The 20,009-nt window shown below is 44.4% G+C and overlaps 2 protein-coding genes and 1 pseudogene across 3 annotated transcripts; all 3 read left to right on the plus strand.

The window, feature by feature from the left end:
• Nucleotides 1-555: 555 nt before the first annotated feature.
• On the plus strand, nucleotides 556-2,790 carry EDB93DRAFT_1102753 (uncharacterized protein; the record flags this gene model as incomplete). Its single annotated transcript, XM_041447242.1, has 9 exons — nucleotides 556-635; nucleotides 690-782; nucleotides 972-1,313; nucleotides 1,405-1,468; nucleotides 1,529-1,572; nucleotides 1,845-2,225; nucleotides 2,283-2,423; nucleotides 2,464-2,570; nucleotides 2,621-2,790. 9 exons carry the CDS (start codon nucleotides 556-558, stop codon nucleotides 2,788-2,790), a joined length of 1,422 nt encoding a protein of 473 aa, XP_041309132.1.
• Nucleotides 2,791-11,513: 8,723 nt separating this feature from the next.
• EDB93DRAFT_t51 lies at nucleotides 11,514-11,585 on the plus strand (annotated as a pseudogene). Its single transcript has one exon. The product of its transcript is annotated as a tRNA-OTHER (tRNA).
• Nucleotides 11,586-18,005: 6,420 nt separating this feature from the next.
• EDB93DRAFT_1102754 (uncharacterized protein) lies at nucleotides 18,006-19,295 on the plus strand (the record flags this gene model as incomplete). Its single annotated transcript, XM_041447243.1, has 5 exons — nucleotides 18,006-18,211; nucleotides 18,368-18,446; nucleotides 18,484-18,540; nucleotides 18,735-18,820; nucleotides 18,860-19,295. 5 exons carry the CDS (start codon nucleotides 18,006-18,008, stop codon nucleotides 19,293-19,295), a joined length of 864 nt encoding a protein of 287 aa, XP_041309133.1.
• Between the last annotated feature and the right edge of the window lie 714 nt (nucleotides 19,296-20,009).

A 20,009-nucleotide genomic window follows, 5' to 3' on the forward strand; every position in this document is an offset into this window, starting at 1 on the left:
GAACCTGCCTTCTGGGCATGGTTGAATGATGAATGGCTGCTGAAATGGCCTGAGCAGGCTTTGCTATGGCCTGAACATCCAGCCGGGGGGATGCATTGACTGAAAGTGAAGAGAAGGAACTTTTTGCAGCTGAAAAGGCAAGGAAACGAGTCAGTCAACAGTTCATTCAATGATTGCAGTGGATGATTGACCATCAGATAGGAATTAAGAAGCTGGATGTTGTGGGCGTCGGTTCATCCAAAACTTGCTCGTAAAATGTACAGTTGCTCAGGCTGTTGTGGGACCACTGATGGACATTGTGTCGAATTTCAATTCCCTGAGCTAAACCTGTTTTGATTGTAAATCATTACATTACCTATGTATCTTGGTCTATGTAGTTTGAAGCAACACAATCCACCATGCAAAGACCGCACACGCTATGATCCCACATTTAAATTCAAGCTTTGAGTCGAGAATTTCGGTGTTAGCAATATAGCCAGTAAAAGCCCTATCAAAGTCCAACAAGGTATGAACCAAATGTACTATGTGATTCTTAGCCACTTACAACCTTGAATCATGGGTCGGCCCAAACTCTATAACACTCCAGAAGAACGTCAAGAGGCCAAACAGATGCACCAATGGACACACTATGCAAGGTCAATCCACGACACTCGTCTTTTTATTAATATATGTTACTCACTTTCAACCAGGAACAAAGCTGCAATCAGCGCAAGACTCAAAGTGAAGTATCGGGAAAACCAAGCACAAGCTGCCCCAGTCTTCCCCTCAAAAAAAGTTAATGGGTATGTGTATCGTTGATATCTATTCACCCGCTTATCTCAGAGGTCATTCATAGTGATATCAACCCTCATATAATTGATCCTTACGACAATCAGGGCTCACAGCATGTTCACCGCCACCAGAAAACAAAGTCCACATGAGTTTTGATTTAATTTCATTCCCTTGCCACGATTGAATATTCAATTATACAGTAACAAAAGGGATTGCTTGTCAAGGTACTTAGATGGACCACCTGCACAGGTGATAGATGCTCTAGTACACAACCACCTCGAGACTGGTGACTTAGATGGGCTTCGAGGGACACTATCTGCATTAGAGGTGATTGTTGAGGAGTTGCACGATACGGAACAGCATATATTAGGATGCGAGGGCATGAGCCCCAAATTTCTTAAGGCATCTGATGCATCCAAGGAGGCAAAGGAAGTGATTCGTGCTGTGGAAGATGTTTTTTGTTGCGCATTGGTGTTGGGGATGGATCTTCACCAGCGATACACAGACAAAAAATTTATATTCCAGAAGCTCTGGGACACTAAGTAGGTAGTTAATGTAATTGAACAGTAAAATATTGTACTCGCTACACGCTGACTTCATGGGTCTGTGCATAAGATATTGCCGCAATGACAGGCTAAACTTCTTTGAGGGTTTGCTAATTAATTTCCCCCCTCACACACATATAAGCGCCATAATGGTACGTACATGAATTGTTTTTCCAGAAGGATGGTACTTGTTGATAACAAAAAATATATAGATTATGGCGCCCCGGAAATGGACTTCTCCTAAACAGGAAGAATGGTTAGTTCCTTGGTATGACAAGTACCGTGCAAAGCAAACTGAAAAAAATAAAAACTGGCTGAACTTTTTTGCTGACTTGAATGAGATGTGGTTCATTGCATTCCCAGAGCAAAGGCTGGCTAGTTTACCTCCTGTTGGACCATTGACTCAAGATGAGATGCTTGTGATGCATAAGGCTTGTGATGAGCGAAAAGAAGTATGTGTTAATTGTGAATGCTCACTTTAAATTCACAAATGAGACTTAGAAATTAAAAAAACTGCTTCAAAAATAGTCTTGGTACGACAAAAGCAGGACAGCAAGCAAAGGCTGATGCTACAGATGTCTTCAAAGCCGTATTGTGGAGTGTTGCCGAATCCGAGAAGCCAACATGTTCCCTTCAGGAAGCGGAGGCATATTCCAAGCTCTATTACCATATGTGTATTAAGGCAACGGCTGACGAAGTACTGAAAGCTGAAGCAGAATTACTGCAAGCAGAAAATAAGACACTTACAAATGGAAAGTATATCGCCATTGTGAAGCAGCACACAGCAAGCCTCTATAGCGGAGAGACTGATGAGGTTAAGGTGGAGGTACAGAGATACATCGAGAATCAGAAGACTCGGACGCAGAAGGACGATGAGGCGGGAACGTGGAGCGAAGGCAATTATGCAAGGTAATAGATTTTACAGCCTATCGACTATGATGTATATCAGCTTATGAGACTGCATAGAAATATAGAAAAACTTGCCGCTATCACTAACAAGTTCCTCAAGGGGCTAGCAGAAGCCACTGGGTTCACATTCTCCCTCCTGGCGGGTGGCCCTTCTCCAGAGTCCAGCAGTGCAATTGACGTCTATAGGCATGTGCATTAGTACTTATGAAATAGAGTTAAACACTGACCTAAATCAAAGTTTCCACATGGGTCACACCAAGCTCGGAAACAACTTCAGCAAGGCATACCCTGAGTTTGAAACAGGTATCATGTCTCCATTCAGAGACCATCTGTATCAAGTATATTGTGAGTTGCATGGCGCTGAAAAAACTATTGACTTAACTCATTCATAACAGCTGATATGGTGGATTCAAGGGCACACCTAGGGAGTCCTGCGTCATTGAATGAGGGTCCCACATCGTCGAACAAGCTTGATGGTCCTGCATTGTTGAACGAGTTTGAGAGTCCCATGTTGTCATTGAATGAGATTGAGATAGGAAGGGGTCTGGAGGATGTGTCCCAATGATCAGATATATCATCTGATGGCAATCACTTGGCATTATGCGGAATGAAGGATGCTGACAAATCAGGTCAGACCTTTTCTGATACGCCCACCAGTACTAGTGGTCCAGACACCCACCTGCTGTTTGATTCAGCTCAACAGAGCTCACTTGGTTTTTCTGAAAACTTGACTGGTGATTGGAATCTCGACGACACTTTTTGGACTGATCTTGCTCCCAGGTTGCAGCATTTGAGGTGTCAGGTGGTAATCTGGCCTTGCCGCACTTGCCTCCCTACCCACATGCAGAGTCCACATCTTCCCCAACCCCACAATCACCCATTCCAGCGCCACTGCTACATGCCCTGCACACCATATGTTGCACATCCCCTGCTACCTCATCCCATATGGTCCCTGCATCTCCAGAGGTTCCAGTACAGGCTGCACAGTTCCTGCACCATGATTCTCAGCCAGCGAGTCCCATGGAGCCACAATTACAGCCCTCACCCCCTCCCATTCCACTTTACCTGGACTCCCTTTCAACACACCAGTCATCGCCAAGACAATAATGCAACCCTTACCGCACCAGTCAAATGTGCCATCCACTAGTGGTGTTGAACCCTCCCCTGATGTGCTGTCCGCCAGTGGTGCTGAACCTTCCCCTGATGGCAACAAACATTGCCATCGCTGTAGGACTGGTCGGGTGTCCATTCCCTCCAAGCGCAATGCTGCTGCTAATAGCATTGGCGAAAATACACTGACTGTTTCCAGGAAGCATACCACGGCACAGGAATCTAGTATGTCGAGTCGCAAACAGAAGTAAGGTCCTGCTTCCATCTGTGTCGCCTGGTTACTTACATTTTCAAACAGGAAACAAAATGTATGATAGCGCATTGCATTTTGCAACTCTTCAGTGGGCCAATGGACTTTGTCCTCTGCATTTTTGTTACCTCATTTTTTGTTACCTCTTATCTTTGTATATTCAGCGTAATTAGCTATTGAATAATACAAACATATTTTCCATCAATAATCAATGCACTGAGTCACTTCACCACTTCAAAAATGCACTGAGTCACTTCGCCACTTCAAACTTCATTGCGCGTGTGCCATAAACACAGTCATGTGACAATAAGACTTGGTTGAATGAACACCACAGTGGTCCATCTACTATATACTTACATCGCTGGATATCACTTGCTATAGTGAGAATCAGCTAGACAGGGGATCAATTGTGTCTATCAATTGTGTCTCACAGTCAGACTCAAAAAAGACACTCAACAGCAAAAGCAACCATGTCAGGATATCACGTGACACATGGATGATATTTGCAAAGTTCAACTCATTTTTGTCATTGAAGTCTACCCCAGTCAGGCACAATGACCATCGCTTCTCCATCATTCTACTGGACCAAAACGACCCAGATCCATCTCATTGTGAGCCGCCGTATGAAAAGAACCCACCCAGATCGGTCAAGAAGCCCCCAGGAGGGGTGGAGGTGCAATATATGGCATTCAACCCCTTCAAATTAGGTTTAGGAAGCGCTGAGAATCCATTTTGATGAGTCACACTTGGATGTATCCAGTGATACATCATGTTGGACAGTAGATAATGAGACTGGTTGATGTATCCCTATTTTAGGGCTATAGTAGTATACTGATGTATCTATATAACACTATGGGCTGCTTGCACTCCAAGGCGAAGGGTTGTGGAACCATTGCAGTTCCAAAACCAACCCCAACAACTTTGCAGATTATGCACTCACCATGCCTTCACTAGCTGTAGCTGGATCTCCCACTGCTGCTGAAAACAAGAGCATGATAGATTGGATCAAAAACAATGCACTAGCAAAAGGAATCATTTGCAGAAAGTTATTGCCTGTCATCCAGGGCCTTCTGAATGAGGCATCAACTGTGAGAGATCAATGGAATGAACTTGCAACTCACTTCGGCCGTCTCGACATCACCTCACAATTCGAACTTTGAGCAAGATTAATCACCGAAAGACTCAAGGACGCCAATGATATATCTCATTATCTCAGTGTCTTCGAGAATGCCAGGCGACGCTTCGTCAAAATGGGTGTGATATTCACCAAAGATGAAGCAGTGTTCCTTCTGCTCCAAGGACTTCCACAGATGCCTGAGTGGGTTATTTTCAGATGAATGACCATGAACCTTTACAGCACTTCGAACTCTTCCTCTATCACTCCTTCCACATTGTCCTCATCCACTGTCACAAAGCTCACCTATCCTGCTGTCGCCACTGCTCTATCTGAGGAAGCTAATCAACTCTGAGGAGAATGCATCCTAGCAGGCCCTGGATCTGAGTATGCAAACACCACATCTCTTCCTGGTTCACATGAAGCCAAAAACAACTCAAAGTTCGGGATCCGCATTCACAGGGCAAACCCCAAGGGGGTGCCCTGCGATAATCCCAAGTGTGCTGGAATTCTGTGCCATTGACGCATGACTGAGAACACTGCTTCCAGCCCGGGGGTGGAATGGAAGGCAAAGGAGGTAACTTTGTCAGGAACAGAAGGCCAAAGGAGGAAGTCACAGCCGCTGCCACCAATACTAGTGGCGACTCACCCACTGTTGCTCCCACAACTCCCTCACCTTCCCCCGCAGACTTGTCATGTGTCATACTTGAGGATCTTTTATTTGAGGTGTGCCCAAGTGCTGAGGACATAGTCTGCATCGCACAGCAGAGCCTCTCTACCATTCTTGACTCCAGGACCACAACCACCTTGATCATGGACAGAGATTTCTTCTGGACATACACTGAGAATGCGCGTGTCACCATAAAGACAGCTAATCGTGGCAAACTCCCTACCTTGGGTCGTGGTGACTGTGTTGCTGAATTGACTCTAGGAACACAAACCTACCGAGTGCAGTTTACCGACTGCCTTCATGCCCCTGGCACTATGATCAACCTCCTTTCTGTTGGGCACATGTCAGGAAGGGATGGGGGTGCAACTTCAAACCATCGCCGGCTCACTGTAAGCTCAAGTATCACAGGAAAATCCTAGGCAAGATACCAATGACAGGAAACTTATTTTTTGTTGACCTTAAGTTCATTCGTCCTGATGCTGTCTCTTCGAACCCTCCTCGTGAGCTTACAGCCTTTGTTCAATTGTCCCTGTCATGGGACCTCTGGCATGCGCGCATGGGTCACCCAGGGGGTGATGCTGTGAAGTGGCTTCCTTCTTTTGCTACTGGAGTTAAGGTGAACACGTCTGCACCTCTTCAAAAATGTGAAGCTTGCATCATCGCCAAGCACCCTCATAAGCCCTTTCCACCATCTCAAGAGCCTCATACTGCCAACATGTTGGATCTTGTCCATTCAGATTTGTGTGGGCCTTTCCCTGTCATGACACCCCATGGAAAGCTTCATTTTATTGTATTCCTGGACAACCACACAAACCTCCTAAACCTGCAGTTCTTAACCACAAAGGATCAGGCACTTGATGCCTGGGGGATAATCAAGGCATGGTGGGAGAATCATTCTGGGCGTACAGTCAAAACATTTCGCTCTGACAATGGTGGAGAGTTTATTAACACCACATTCACAAGGGCCTTACAGGTGTCCAGGATAGAGTGTCAGCTTTCCGCTCTGTATGCTCACCAACAGAATGGAAAGGCAGAACATGTGATATAGACTATTGAAGGTCACCTATTTGCAATGTTGGAGACTGTTGGCCTTCCTTCCAATCTATGGGGGGAGGCAGCTTTAACTTGCTGCTACCTTTGGAACAGGAGCACTTCACGCATCCTTCCCCCGAATGTCACACCTTTTGAAATGGTCAATGGACACAAACAGGATCTTGCCCACCTCTGTGTATTTGGCTCTTGTTGTTTTGCCCACATCCCTACTGAGCTCCAGGTGAAGCTTGGGCCTCACTCACGTCAAGCCATATTCTTAGGCTATCCCGATGGAACAAAGGGTTATTGTCTTCATGACAAGGCCACTGGGGCCTTCTTTGTGGTGTGCGATGTCATATTCGATGAGCATTTTGCCTCACTGCCTGCTCCCCATGACTCTGATTCTGAGGATGAAGGAGGTGACATACCTGTTGATCCTCCTCTCACAGTCCCTCTCATTCCTGCACCAGCGCCCTCTTCTGATGTAGCCCCCACTAACCCCAGATGCTCTGTGTGGGTAAAGGTACCCACCACGGCATGTCGTGCATGGTCTGATGAGATGGCAGCCACCAAGAAGCATCTTCAGGCACTACAGGAATCACACGCTGAACACGCTAGGTATGAGAGGGAGGGGGTGACTGAGCAAGCTGAGAAAGTTGAGGAGCGAGTTGAAGCTGAGGAGGCCCTAGAGGTGATTGAACTCAACATTGACATCCCCGAGACATTTGCAAATATAATCATTGAGGAACACATCAACATCACTATTTGAAGTGATTGCAAATGAAACCCGAACAATCCCGACTATGACATGAGAATTCCCCCTGCTACCTATGATGAGGCTATGCTACACACCGACAAAGCAGAGTGGCTCGAAGCTATGAAGAAGGAGCTTCGGATAATGGACGAGATTCACATCTACAAACTCACCACTCTTCCTGAGGGATGCAAAGCCATAGGCAACAGGTGGGTCCTTGAATTTAAGGACGACAACAAGGGAGGGTCAGTGTACAAAACCTGCCTCGTCGCACAGGGATTCTCACAGATCTATGGTGTTGATTATGGGGCGACATTTGCCCCAGTCTTGAAGACTGCTTCCCTCTGTCTCATAGCTGCTATCGCCTGCAAAAACAACTGGCAATTGGACAACTTTGACGCAAAGAGGGTGTTCCTTTGGGGTGTACTGAAAGAAGAGTTGTATATGAGGCAACTGCGGGGATTTGAAGAGGGTGATTGGCGAGTTCAGGTATGGAGAATGCTCCGCACCATCTACGGGCTGAAGCAGTCAGCAATGGAGTGGTATGAGGAAGTTCAGATGGTAATGAAGGAGTTGGGGTTTGCTTGATGCACTGTGGACCATGTTGTGTTTATTTTCGACAATATCAAGTCAGGGACATGCATCATCTGCATCATTGGCTTCCACGTTGACGACAGACTCGGAACTTCCAACTCACTGTCTTTCTTAGCCTGGGTTAAATAGAAGATTCACAAGCATTTTGGTATCACAGATCTTGGTGCAGTGTCGAGATTTTTGGGCATTCAATTCGAGCAAGATTGTTCCTCCTACCAACTCTGGATGCATCAAGGTGAATATATTCCCTATCTCCTCGATGAATATGATCTACTTGATTGCAATCCCATATGTCTTCCTCTCGACTCTCACCACTCTTTTGGCAAGTCCGGTGACACGTATGATGTCATCACAAACCTTCCTACACGCTTCCGAAAGCTCATTGGAGAGCTACTATATCTTGCGGTCTGTACACGACCAGATATCTCATATGCCATTAATTCCCTTGCACAACACAACTCCAATCCCACTCCAGCACACTTTGCAGCTGCAAAACGCCTGCTTCACTACCTCTCTGGTACCCAGAACCTACGTCTCCACTACAGGGGTGACAGGGTCAATGACAACCTACATGCTTATTGTGATGCTGACTGAGCAAGTTCCCCGATTGATTGTGTATCCATCTCAGGTTACATGTGGTTTTATGCTAGTGGTGTTATCTCCCACGTTTCCAAAAAGCAGACAACTCATGCACTTTCTTCCACCAAGGCCGAGTACATGGCCGTGACCCACATCATTCAGAAAGGTCTCTGGCTCAAATCTCTCCTCATCAAACTTCACATTCCCTTTCTGTTTCCCATCACCATTCACATGGACAACACTGGAGCTATCTCACTCTCTACTGAAGCAAAAAACAACATTCGTTCAAAGCACACTGATGTGCGATATCACTTCATATGAGAGCATGTTGAATGGGGAACTTTCTTGTTAAAGTAGCTTCCATCCCACCGTAATATTGCAGATATTCTGACGAAGGCCCTTCCTTGTCCCCTTTTTGATAAACATTTGCCTGGCCTTCAGCTGGTGGCTCACTGAGGGGGTGTGTTGATATATCCTTCCATTATTAGTCATAGATGTTCTGTTTCTCCTTGAAATGTATAGTTTTGCATGATACTTTTGTACTCACTTGCAGCTTTCCCACACCTCAGCATTGTTCTATTACACTCACTGAGGTGAGTACCTTGTAGCCTTGTATGCTAATCTTGTCACTCATTGTACCTAGCTACTTTCTAGGCTCCTACAACTAACAAGTCATCATAGCCAGTTGTTGTATCAATTTAGAACTCTGCCACAGCAATGTTCAGCTGGCTGTCACCAGTGTAAGTCTGCATGACTTTGGCTGCTTTCAAAGAACCTTGCAATGGATGGTACAAGAAACATTGATTGAAGTTGTAAATTATGTGTAGAAGTAAGAATTGAGTGAGATATTTAGGTTGCAACGACTTGTAGGGGTGACAACTCAGCTGGGAGAGATAGTACCTCCATAACTATTGTGATGCAGATGGCATTCAAGAATCAGAGGTTCACATTAATAGTGTTATTCACTAGCTGGGCACAAGTAGCTCTTATCCCCTTGCTCCCTTGTATTTACCATGCCTAGTCTGTGATATCTAACATGTTGCTCTGCACTTTGTTGTCAGAACTAGCACCTAGAATTCCATTCAATATCTGCTGGTCACATTACATCGCCTGTCTCGGCATGGCTCTTGAAGAAGTACACATGGAGACCAGGCCAACAAATCATTGTGAATCACAGAGTTCAGCAGGCCTGGTCGGCTCACAAGTGTTTATGTGTCCTTGGTCAACTTACCTGAGTAAGTGGCCATAGTGTTGGCTCTAACCACCTCAGGGTTGAACCACCAAAAGTGGGTAAGCACATAGCACCACAGGAACTGATCCTCTTGTTCTATCCTCCTAATATGTTGTATATAGTATTGAAGGGGTGGGGATCATATATAGAAGTCTATACGTAAGCTCAATTTTTTTTTTCTATTTTATGCTAGTACAGCACAGTACATAATTTAAGATGCTCTAGTAGGTAAAATGAGGGTTTGGATAGGTACAAATATATTGTAAATATATTATAAACACTCTAGTAGAGTATCCCAATACCAGAGGGACAGAAATATGAAGAGTTTTTGATATGTTTTTATTAGGTTACACACACAGAGGCTGTATAGCAGATATTGTAGTAGAGAGTGCAGTGAGGGTTAAAGCAGGTGTCAGGGGTATTGGGTGTCTGGAGTCCAAGGACAATATGTAGTTTTTTTTTTTTTGGTTCCTCATTTATTGTCCTGTGGGGCTAGGCCCTATGATGGACACTACATACTGTATAGTGCTTTTCTATGTATATATGTTATATTTGTGGTCAGAACTATGCAATGCTCCAGGCAATTGCAAGAACAGTGGCACCATCTTAGGGTGATCTGTTGATATAATCATTGATGTGTAGGTTATTCATATGCTGTCAGGGTCTCCATCTCTGGTTGTACTCTTCAGCACAATAGCAAAGGTAGTCTGTGTATCCATCAATGTATGTATAACTGTTTCTGCAGAAGTGGTGCACTGTGCATTTGGGGTAGCAGTTAAGCTTAGTACCAGCAGCTGGCCTAGTGTGGCATTTCTCGCATGCTGGATGGTTCTGAATTCCCAGGAATCTGCTTTTCTTCATTTCAAGTTCCTAGTTACTAACTGCAGGGTCTTGTGCCTGTGGAATCACCTCCAGGGTGGGAGGGTTAATGGGAGTTGGTAAGAGGTTCTTTTCTGAGGCTATGAGGCTGAGCCTTAGGTGGCAGTTGTGATGGCTGGGTTTGAGTCTGGAGTTTGGGGCAATGTTTTCTTCACCTCCGCATCATTGACATTAAATACTGACTTCTTTCTATTTTCCGCTTGGACCTTTAACTTCTCTTATCCTTACATCTACTCTCCCTGTAAGTGCATTTTGGGGCCATGGTAGTCTTTGTTTCACTGAAGAAGGCAGTGCATGTGGCTCTGCCATTGAGGATATTAATGAGGAACTGAAATAGGACTTCTTTAGAAGCAGACTTGAATTTTTCTGTATGTTTTGAGGTAAGTTGGAGCACACATTTTATAATGGAGTAGTGAAACTTGATTTTGAGTTCAATCCAATCAATCAGTCCGTCAAGACTTTTTGTGGCTATAACAATGTTTGTCAGCAAGGAGTCAACATCTATAAAGAGGTTGACCTCAATTATCTCCCTGAGAGAGTGAGGAGTGGTGGCCTCATTAGGACCAGGTATTTCAGCAGATGATAATGCGGGATTGTTAATCATGAGAATGGTAGGGGGTTTGCCTGCTTGAAAAAGCATGGGAAAAGTCCGACCAGATGGTGGTCAAAGAGAGGGATGCTCTTAATATGTAGTTAGTACAAGCATGATTTAGACACAGTAGCATCTTGGTGTTTCCTTCCTCTCCAGAGTGCTAGGCTGGCATCTCCATCTAATAATGAGATTGAGGAGAGCACTCACTGTATCAAGCAAGAACAGGCTTCAGGGCATATTTCAGTGAAAGATTGTACAAAGATACAACAAATCTAACTACAACAACCATCACTACCAAGCTACAGCACCTCTCCAATTTCTTCACCCTCAAACCTGTCAGAAGCAAAACCATTAGTATTGTTTTTTTTTTTTAAAAAACTATCATTCTTAGCTTTAATTGATACAGAGGACAACTCACTGGAGGAAACCAGTGTTGGAATATAATGTAATTCACACATTGGATGCAGTGAGGGAAACTGTAATGGCTAGATAGTCTAATGGTTAAGATGTTCCCCTAGAGTTGGGAAGGCCTAGGTTTGAATCCTGGTTCTGCCATGATTTTGGAGTTCAATATTAGGGCTCTATATTGCCATTTGAAGGGAAGTGTTGAAGGTATAGACCATCACTGTGAAAATGAGAAAATGCCCATATCTAGATGGAGGACAAATAGAAGAATAAACTATACCTAAACTGGATACAAGCAAGTACATCTGCCCAAGTCTAGAAAACTTATGGATTGATGTAATTTTGGAACCCTAACCATACTCTAGTTAAATGTGATATCTATTGTCTAGATTTAGGCCCATCAAACAAACTATCCTTGAGGTTGTGTGTGGATAGTGTCCAGCTTTGTCTATTGCAGGTACATATAGGTCAAGCAAACAGTGGTTGGGCTGGGACCGAGCGATAGCTCGGTTTGGATACTGGTGAGAATTGCTGCTTGCCCACAAGATGATGAACCAAGACTGCAGCGAATCATGCCAGCTACCCCAACCAGTGAGACAGCATTATGGTTATAGGATGCTCAGGTGCTGTGAAGCAACCTGTTCAAAGGCCCGTATGTAGGTTTTATAGGCAAGGGAGCACCAACAGCCTGCCAAGCAGACAATTTTGGGATCCACTTTTTGCAAGGTAAAAGGAAGCTCCTCCAATGTGGAAGGAGTGCCCAAAGGCTGTGCCCCAACCCCAGGCCGTCATGATGCAATTGATGCACTCGAGTGCACGCTGCTTTACCATGGGCCAGATGGCACCAGTGCAGTCACGCCAAGAGAATAGAGGGTCCTCTGGGAGAGCTGGTATGATGGTGGCTAAATTCTGCAGTGCCGTGATCAGGCAGAGTGAGCCTTGGGTGACAAGGAAACCCGATTGAGTTTCACCTAGGCAGGCCATTTTAGCTGATGGCAAGTCCAATCGTGCATAGGCTTTACCTGCTAGGTCAAACCCTAGAAAAACATCTTTGCGAGTGAGATGCTTCGCAGGCTTGAAGGCAGATCTGGACTCTACTGAAACTTCGCCAAAACACATTATGCCAAAAAAGGCACAGCTTGCCATTGCCCAGATACATGCATTGAAAGGGTCTGATAATGATAATGTGGCTTTGAGCGCATGCAGCATGTTAAGTGTGACTGGTGGGTGGAGGGGTCTGCAGCGAGAACTGAGTAGGTTGTCCAAACCCGCAAAGACCAGTTGATTCTGGTGTGGCTGTCTTCTGAAAGGGGGGGAGGCCAGCCTTGGGAAATGTGCCAGGCTCATATGGCGGCAAGATATTTTCTTGCAACATTGATTGATACAGGTTCAAATTGCACCAAAGGCTGTGAGCTAAGCACCAGGTCATCCGATGAAGGGTCTGACACTGCCCATAGCACAAATGAGTGTAGGAGTCCGAATGAGGCTTGGAAAATATGTCGCAGAATAGGTGAAACTTGCGGATGCCAGCACCATAGCTGGATGCATCACAGAGAGAGGCCCTGGTGGCAATGCTCGCTAGGTGTTCAATGAGAGGATGCAAAATTGTACTGGGCAGAGGGGTGTTGACTCCCTGCCATAGGAACAGGTGCTCATCAGCATGGCAGGGTGGACGGAGAGGAGATGGGATAAGGCCGAGATCCCACAAAGATGAGAGAGGTGTGTCCTATGTCTCCTCTGGTTCACTGGTGCATGTCTTGATTATTCTCCTTTGATTGATGTACCTTCAGCCTGAATTCCACGTCTAAATATAGGGCAGCTGCAATAGACCCTGACTATATTATTAGACTTATTACGTCTACTTGGCTCAGTTCTGTGTTTGCACACACCACTTAGCATAATCACATGTAGGCAATTTTCCTTTTTAAAAGAAGGGTGGAGGAAATGGATGGGAACTTCTTTCATGCACAACCCACCACTACGTACTTTCAGTATAGATACAACCTAGTACTAAGAATCTATTATTTTTCTCATCTGTGGACTGAGCCTGCATATCCTCAGCATCCAGCCATTCTCATCTTCTCTTCACCTGGATTTCCATCCCTTAGCTCAGTTGCTATTGCGCATAGACATTCTAAGAGCACACACTCTACTGTCTTGCCCACATCCTTTGCCCACTTTCTACATCTGTGTGCCTTCTCTTTTGCACTGTTGCATCTCATGTCGCACTTTGTACCTACATGCTGTAGAGACTCGCATCTCCACAGACACTTCCCTCAAATTCTTCCACTTCCCTTACACATTCCAGCTCTAATCCAAAGGATATGTCTTGCACGGTAGTGCACACTATTTTATTTTGCAGATTCCACGCACAGCCACTCACATGTCATGCGCACCGCATGTCTGCCTGCACATCATCCACATACCCATCCATCCATCCTCCCCATGTCCTTAGATGTTCATTGGTGCATTTTCTCACTATATTCCCATTTTGACTAATTGTTTTCCATCACTAATACTCGGGTTAGCGCTACACGTGCAGCTGAGACCCTATTACCTACTTTGCATACTATATTTAGATTATTCGGCTTGCTACATCGGACCTGCACACCTAGCGCCGCTTAGCTATTTTACTTATACCCCTCTATTACTTATGTACTGGGTCGATTTTCTACTGAAGGTTTAACAATTCAGATAATTAGTCTGAATAATGTTGGGTCTTGCTGCCTAGCTACGTTGTCTAGAAGACAGTGTTTGACCCTAAAGGGTTTCTGTACTAAGCTCAAAGCTCAGAGAGAGAGGAAAACTACTAAGACTCTGACTGGTGGTGGAAACTGGTGAAAAGGTAACTTGATTATGTAAGCTACAAAATAGCAAACATAAGGTAAAGACAGTATCTACAAGCCTAGTCAGGAATGAGTCTCTACACTGCCCACTTTCTCTGTGTCCTTAGATACTAGGGGAATTTTACTTGTTGTTTGCAGTGACTATCTAAAGTTACATGCATTAGTTGTCTGCATTTGCATTAGCATCAGCCAACCTTAGTTGGGGTGTTAACACTCATCTCACCTTGTCTCACCTTAGTCTCTTTCACTCATTCACCTTTCGCCTTCACTTGTGCGCGCTACCTTCGCATCGCACACTTTGCCTTTCACACTCGCACATCCGCATACCGCATCTTGCATTGTTCTTGCCTCGTGCTTTGCGCATCTATTAGTTTTATTACTCTATTAGTAGTTTGGTGTCCCTCTTTTTATAAGAGAGGTTTCCCTTTACCCAGTTAGCTACCCTTGGGTCAACATTTTCACTTGCACCCAGGATTATCTGTGTTTGCTTAGCTTAGCACCAACTTTGACCACAGTTTAGATTCCTCATCTTCAATGCTTTGCTTATGTGCACATCACATATACACACATTGCCTCATATGTGCCTCACATGTGTATGCATCTAATGATGTGCCAGTAAAATTGGACTGTTTAAATCCTGTCCCATCTCCACCTTCAGCATGGTAAACTTGATAGAAAGTTGGGTCTCAGTCAGACCATAGACATAAAACAGTGTTATCCAACAAAGTGAGTAAGGAATACATGTGCTGGGTACTTACCTACTATATATACTGTATGTGAGAGTGCATAGACCATGCTACCAAGTAAGGAAAGGACCACATTACTAAGTATGGAAGGTGATGAACAATTCAACTATAACAGAGCTATGAGGTATTCAAGAAGGTGGGATGTCTCTTCGACAGTCCAGTGAGCAACCACTGAAGTTTTGACATTATTTGTTGAAGGTGTGATAGTCTTTTTCTTTGCCATAGCAGTGGTAAAGGAAGGGACAAGTGGGTGTTTAAGATCATCACACAAGGTCACTGTTGCTCACTGTTATATCACAAGTGCCATGCCACATTCAGAAATAACCTATGACAGCTGTCCAGGCTCTAAGGTGCTGTTTAGACAATGACTTCTGGATTCAAAATTCCTAGTTCAAACCATATGTGATACATACTGATAGATAATCATAGGATCAAATGTATGTCCTGTTCTTACACCCATCGCGATTTCAGACCTTGAATCACAAATACAGTGTCAACAACACCAAATCATCATCATCATCACTATTGCCATTGTACAGATCACATACCTATATAATTTTCTGTTCTTGTCCCACACTAAATGAATTCTGTATCATATATCGATCATTACCAGCCAAGCTTAGGTATATAAGCTTATAAGCAGTCATCCAGACTAAATCAAACATAACTTCAGCATCAACCTTCAGACATTTGAGCAATTGTTAGACACTCTCCACCAATATGGATTTGTTCAATCATGCAACAGTGTCACTGTTACAGAACAACTTGGTATTTTTCTGTACATGTATGTTACCAGACTATTATCTTGTCACATCAGAGAAAGATTTCAATGTTTTCCCAACATGATTACTAGGTAAATACATTAATTATTTGAGACTAGTAGTGTGCTAACTTTTGCAGATATTTCAAATGAATACTCATGTTCTTCTCATCACATCCCTTCTACACCTCCAATATCCAATTCCCAACCTATAATACCCTCATTTCTGCGGTAGTCCATGCTGACTCACGATTCAGATTCTTTGACAAGCATATTGGTGCTGTTGATGGCACTCACATCCAGGTCTTTGCACTACTCAGAGAGCACACCATCTTGTGTAACCAGAAGGAGTTTTTATCATGAAACTGCCTGTTTATATGTGACTTGGACTTTTATTTTGTGTACTCCCTCACAGGTTGGGACAGCTCGATTGCTGATGCAACCCTTTGGAATAAGATGTGCTCTCACAATCTGCGCATACCTCCACACAGGTACCTTCTTGCTGATGCAGGCTTTGGTACCTGTGATGTGCTTCTAGTACCTTATTAGGGAATGCACTATTACTTGAAAGAATGGCGCCAAGAAAACATTGTGTGAGTCTGTTTATCATACATCTGATTTTCTATTAAATTTTTATAGGCCAAAGGACTCTAAGGAACTATTTAATCTTCAACATGTGGCACTATGCAACATTGTTGAATAGATATTTGGTGTTTTGAAAAGGCAATGGCACATTTTAACAATTGTGCCTGAATACAGCATGCATATCTAGGCCCAGATCCCAGTAGCGCCATGCATGATTCATAATTTTATGTGAAGGTACAATCCTGAAGGTTTTGATCTCACTCTTGACCACAAGTATGATTTTGTAGAGAACAATGTTGCAGAATGCAGGACACTTTTGAAAGGACTGGCAGATACTCCCATGGAGAACACAATGAAGCATGCTATAATGTAGTTATATGGTTCTGTGAGTGAACTGGTGCCTGTGGCACATTACCAAAAAGCACTTGTTTCTCTTCCAACCACTCAAGCCTTGTCACCTCATCCAATGAATAAAACATAATTACCTGGTTTTCATCTTCAGCTAAAAAGTTTGTGATGGCTAAGTGCTCTTTACTGGTCAGGTCTGTGTATCTATTGAGTAAAGAAATAGCACTCCCAACATGCGTGGAAGGTTATGATTGCACCAGTGGTTGTGGTAGAGCTGACACCAGGTTCTTATGTATCTCACACATGACTTTAACAAGGCTCTTCATTGTCTCAGTACCCTCCTGCTGCACTAACAACATGGCAGATGGCAGCCGACTCCACTTCTGGGAGTCCGCAACTGATGTGGGAGAAATTGTGCTAAGTTTGTGCTTTCCATGGCTAATGCTTGTAAATACCAAGTCAGTGGTAGAACCTTTGGTGGAGAGACTGAGAAATGTAGAGGAAGCAGGTACTTCAAGGGAGTCAGGATCTACTGATGATGGTGGCCCCTGAAGGGCATTCTTGATTGCAGTGGGGATCAAAGGTGATGTAGAGGTGGTAGAATCCTGAGGAGTTGCATTGCTGGCAGTAGCAGTGGGTTGAAAGACATGTGAGCCTTTGGCCTTGCTCGAAATCAACAGTTCCATAGTCTTAAAGTACTTGAAGCCCTTCATTATGAAGAACTTCACATTAGGGTGTGTCTGAAAACAATGTCATGAAGAGGTGGTGCACAATCTATCATAATGTGTACCTTGACAAAGTGTACCCACACATCATCCTTTCTATCTGTAATACCCACTCCATGCTCATTACTCCATGTAAACCCAGATGTACACTTAATATCAACAATGCTGTAGTATGCTTTCTTGAGCTATAAAAATACATAAGGACATTGCTGGCAGCTGAAAAGGTTCAATAGAAACACACCACTGTAAATTTGGTCTTGCAAACTAGACCACTCTTTTCTGCGCCTCTTTGATGTGGGAATTTGAGCTTGAGGTTGGCAGATGCCTGATTAAAGGTAGGCATCTTGAAGCCTCCATCTCCTGATGAAGGTAGTGTTGATGCATGGATATGCATATGCGACATGACATGGAGTATGATTGTTGGTATCTATCAGTGTTCATTGAAACATTGAATTCTTCCTCTTTGGGTGAGAAGCAATCTCCCCCAAGAAATATATATATATCCAGAGCATGGGACACAAACTCTCTCCTAACTCTCTTTCTCTCTTTCGTCACTTATCATGCCGCTGAAATCAAACACAACCGCTACCGCTGGTCTCCATACATGTTCACACAGCTCAGGTAACAAAGGGGAAAGCTTAGCCTCACCTGGAGGTTCTGCCCACATGATCCTTATTACTCCCACTGTCAGTGCCATAACGCTTAGCCAAACAGACTTGGAGGAGATTGAAGTTCTGGACTACAGCACCAATAACTGGGGAGTATGGTCTGATAAGATGTAGAACTACCTATTCTTGAAGCATGGTGGTGGCTACATCCTTGGCATCATCCCTCGTCCTAACCCTTCTGCTGATCCATCAAGCGCAGCCCATTGGAACTTAAACAACCTCTGCATCATTGCTGCTTTATGTACTTGTTCCAGTCCTGAAGAACAGGAATTCCTCTGCACATACTATAATGCATACTTAGCTTGGGATGCTCTCAAGTCTCATCACGAGAAGGTTGGCCCCATCGCGCAAATTCTATTAATTCAACAAGCTCTTGCGATTTGTTATCATCACTCCAAGAGCCTTTCCACCACTAGTACTCTACTTGGTGAGCTAGTCCGACACATATATGCAATTGGACTGCCCAAGAAGAATGATTTTCTCACCATCATGATGCTCAATGCTATGAGTGATGACTTGCCTCATGTTTGGAATCATATTGCAGATGCCCTCTCTACCAGCTCTTCCACCAATGCATATGGCTCATCTAACATTCATGCCTAACTCGATGTTGAATAACAGCTCATCGATATTGAGAAGATGAAGGGATCAGGCGACGTTGCTATGATGACCACTGGAAAACGAGGGCAACAATCTCAGTCCAACTAGTCTAAGACTTGTTCTGAGTGTGGCTGCACTGGCCATAGCTTCTTCTGCACCACCTGCCACAACTGGGGGCATTATGCAAAAGATTATTTTGCCAAGGGTGGCACAATGAAGGGCAAGCATGACAAAGTTTTAGCCCGTAAGTGTGCTGCTCAAGAAGCAAGTGGTAAGGGAGGATCTACCAGCAAGTCCACCACCAAGAGAGCTGCCTCCACTGGCAAGCCAGGAGGTGTCTGGTACGATCAGGGTGGATGTGCCTACTTACTTGATGATGAGTCTGGTGAAGCTATTTATATTGCCTCTGTTCCCTTCCCTGCTCCTATCATTAACCCATCCACTGCTGATTCTTGTAAATTTTCTGGCCTCACATGTGATACAATGACCTCCGCATTCATCCAAGAACTATCTGTAAATGATGATGATGAGTTCTCTGCCCTCCCAGCTGCAGTAGACACCTTACAGACCAGCATCGACTAGTACAACCACTCTCAACTGGTAGACATTGCAGCTATCATGTATAGGGCACCCAACCAGTGTCAATGTACCATTGTAGACCCCTCTATCTTGCTTTTCTTCCTAGATAGTGGCACTTCCATCCACATTAGCAACAACAAAGGAGATTTCTTTAACCTTCGTCCTATCCCTCCTTATATAGTCAGTGGTGTGAGTGGCTCCTCCATTCAGGCCATTGGGGTTGGTACTATTCGTCTCATCATTGCCCAAGGTATTTATCTTACCCTTGACCATGTCCTTTTTATCCCTGCTGCCACTGTTCACCTCCTCTCTGTGTCTGCACTCTGCACTGCCCATTGTTGTGTCACCTCGTTCGATGCCACTAGTTGCTGGGTCCAAGCCTGCAGTGGAACTTGCATGTTGTCCAGTACCCTCACCTCCCGCAAGCTTTATGCACTCTCTGGTGGCCAGCTATCTGTGGAATACAATTACCTTGCTCAATGCCTTCCCACATTACAATCCTGGCATCATCACCTTGGCCATACAAAGTATATGACCTTGCTTGTTCTGGCAACATGACTAGTATGCCCATCAATCTCTGTACAGAACCTCCCGTTTGTGATGCTTGCATCCTTGGCAAACAGACCAAGCCCAGTGTTCCGAAGGTTTGGATGGGGGATCAGGTTACTAGGAAGTTGGGCATTGTGCATGTAGACCTTATGGAACATCCAGACACTG

This window comes from Suillus bovinus (genome assembly GCF_016758785.1).
Source record: "Suillus bovinus strain UH-Sbo-P2 chromosome Unknown EDB93scaffold_17, whole genome shotgun sequence".
Taxonomy (NCBI): domain Eukaryota; kingdom Fungi; phylum Basidiomycota; class Agaricomycetes; order Boletales; family Suillaceae; genus Suillus; species Suillus bovinus.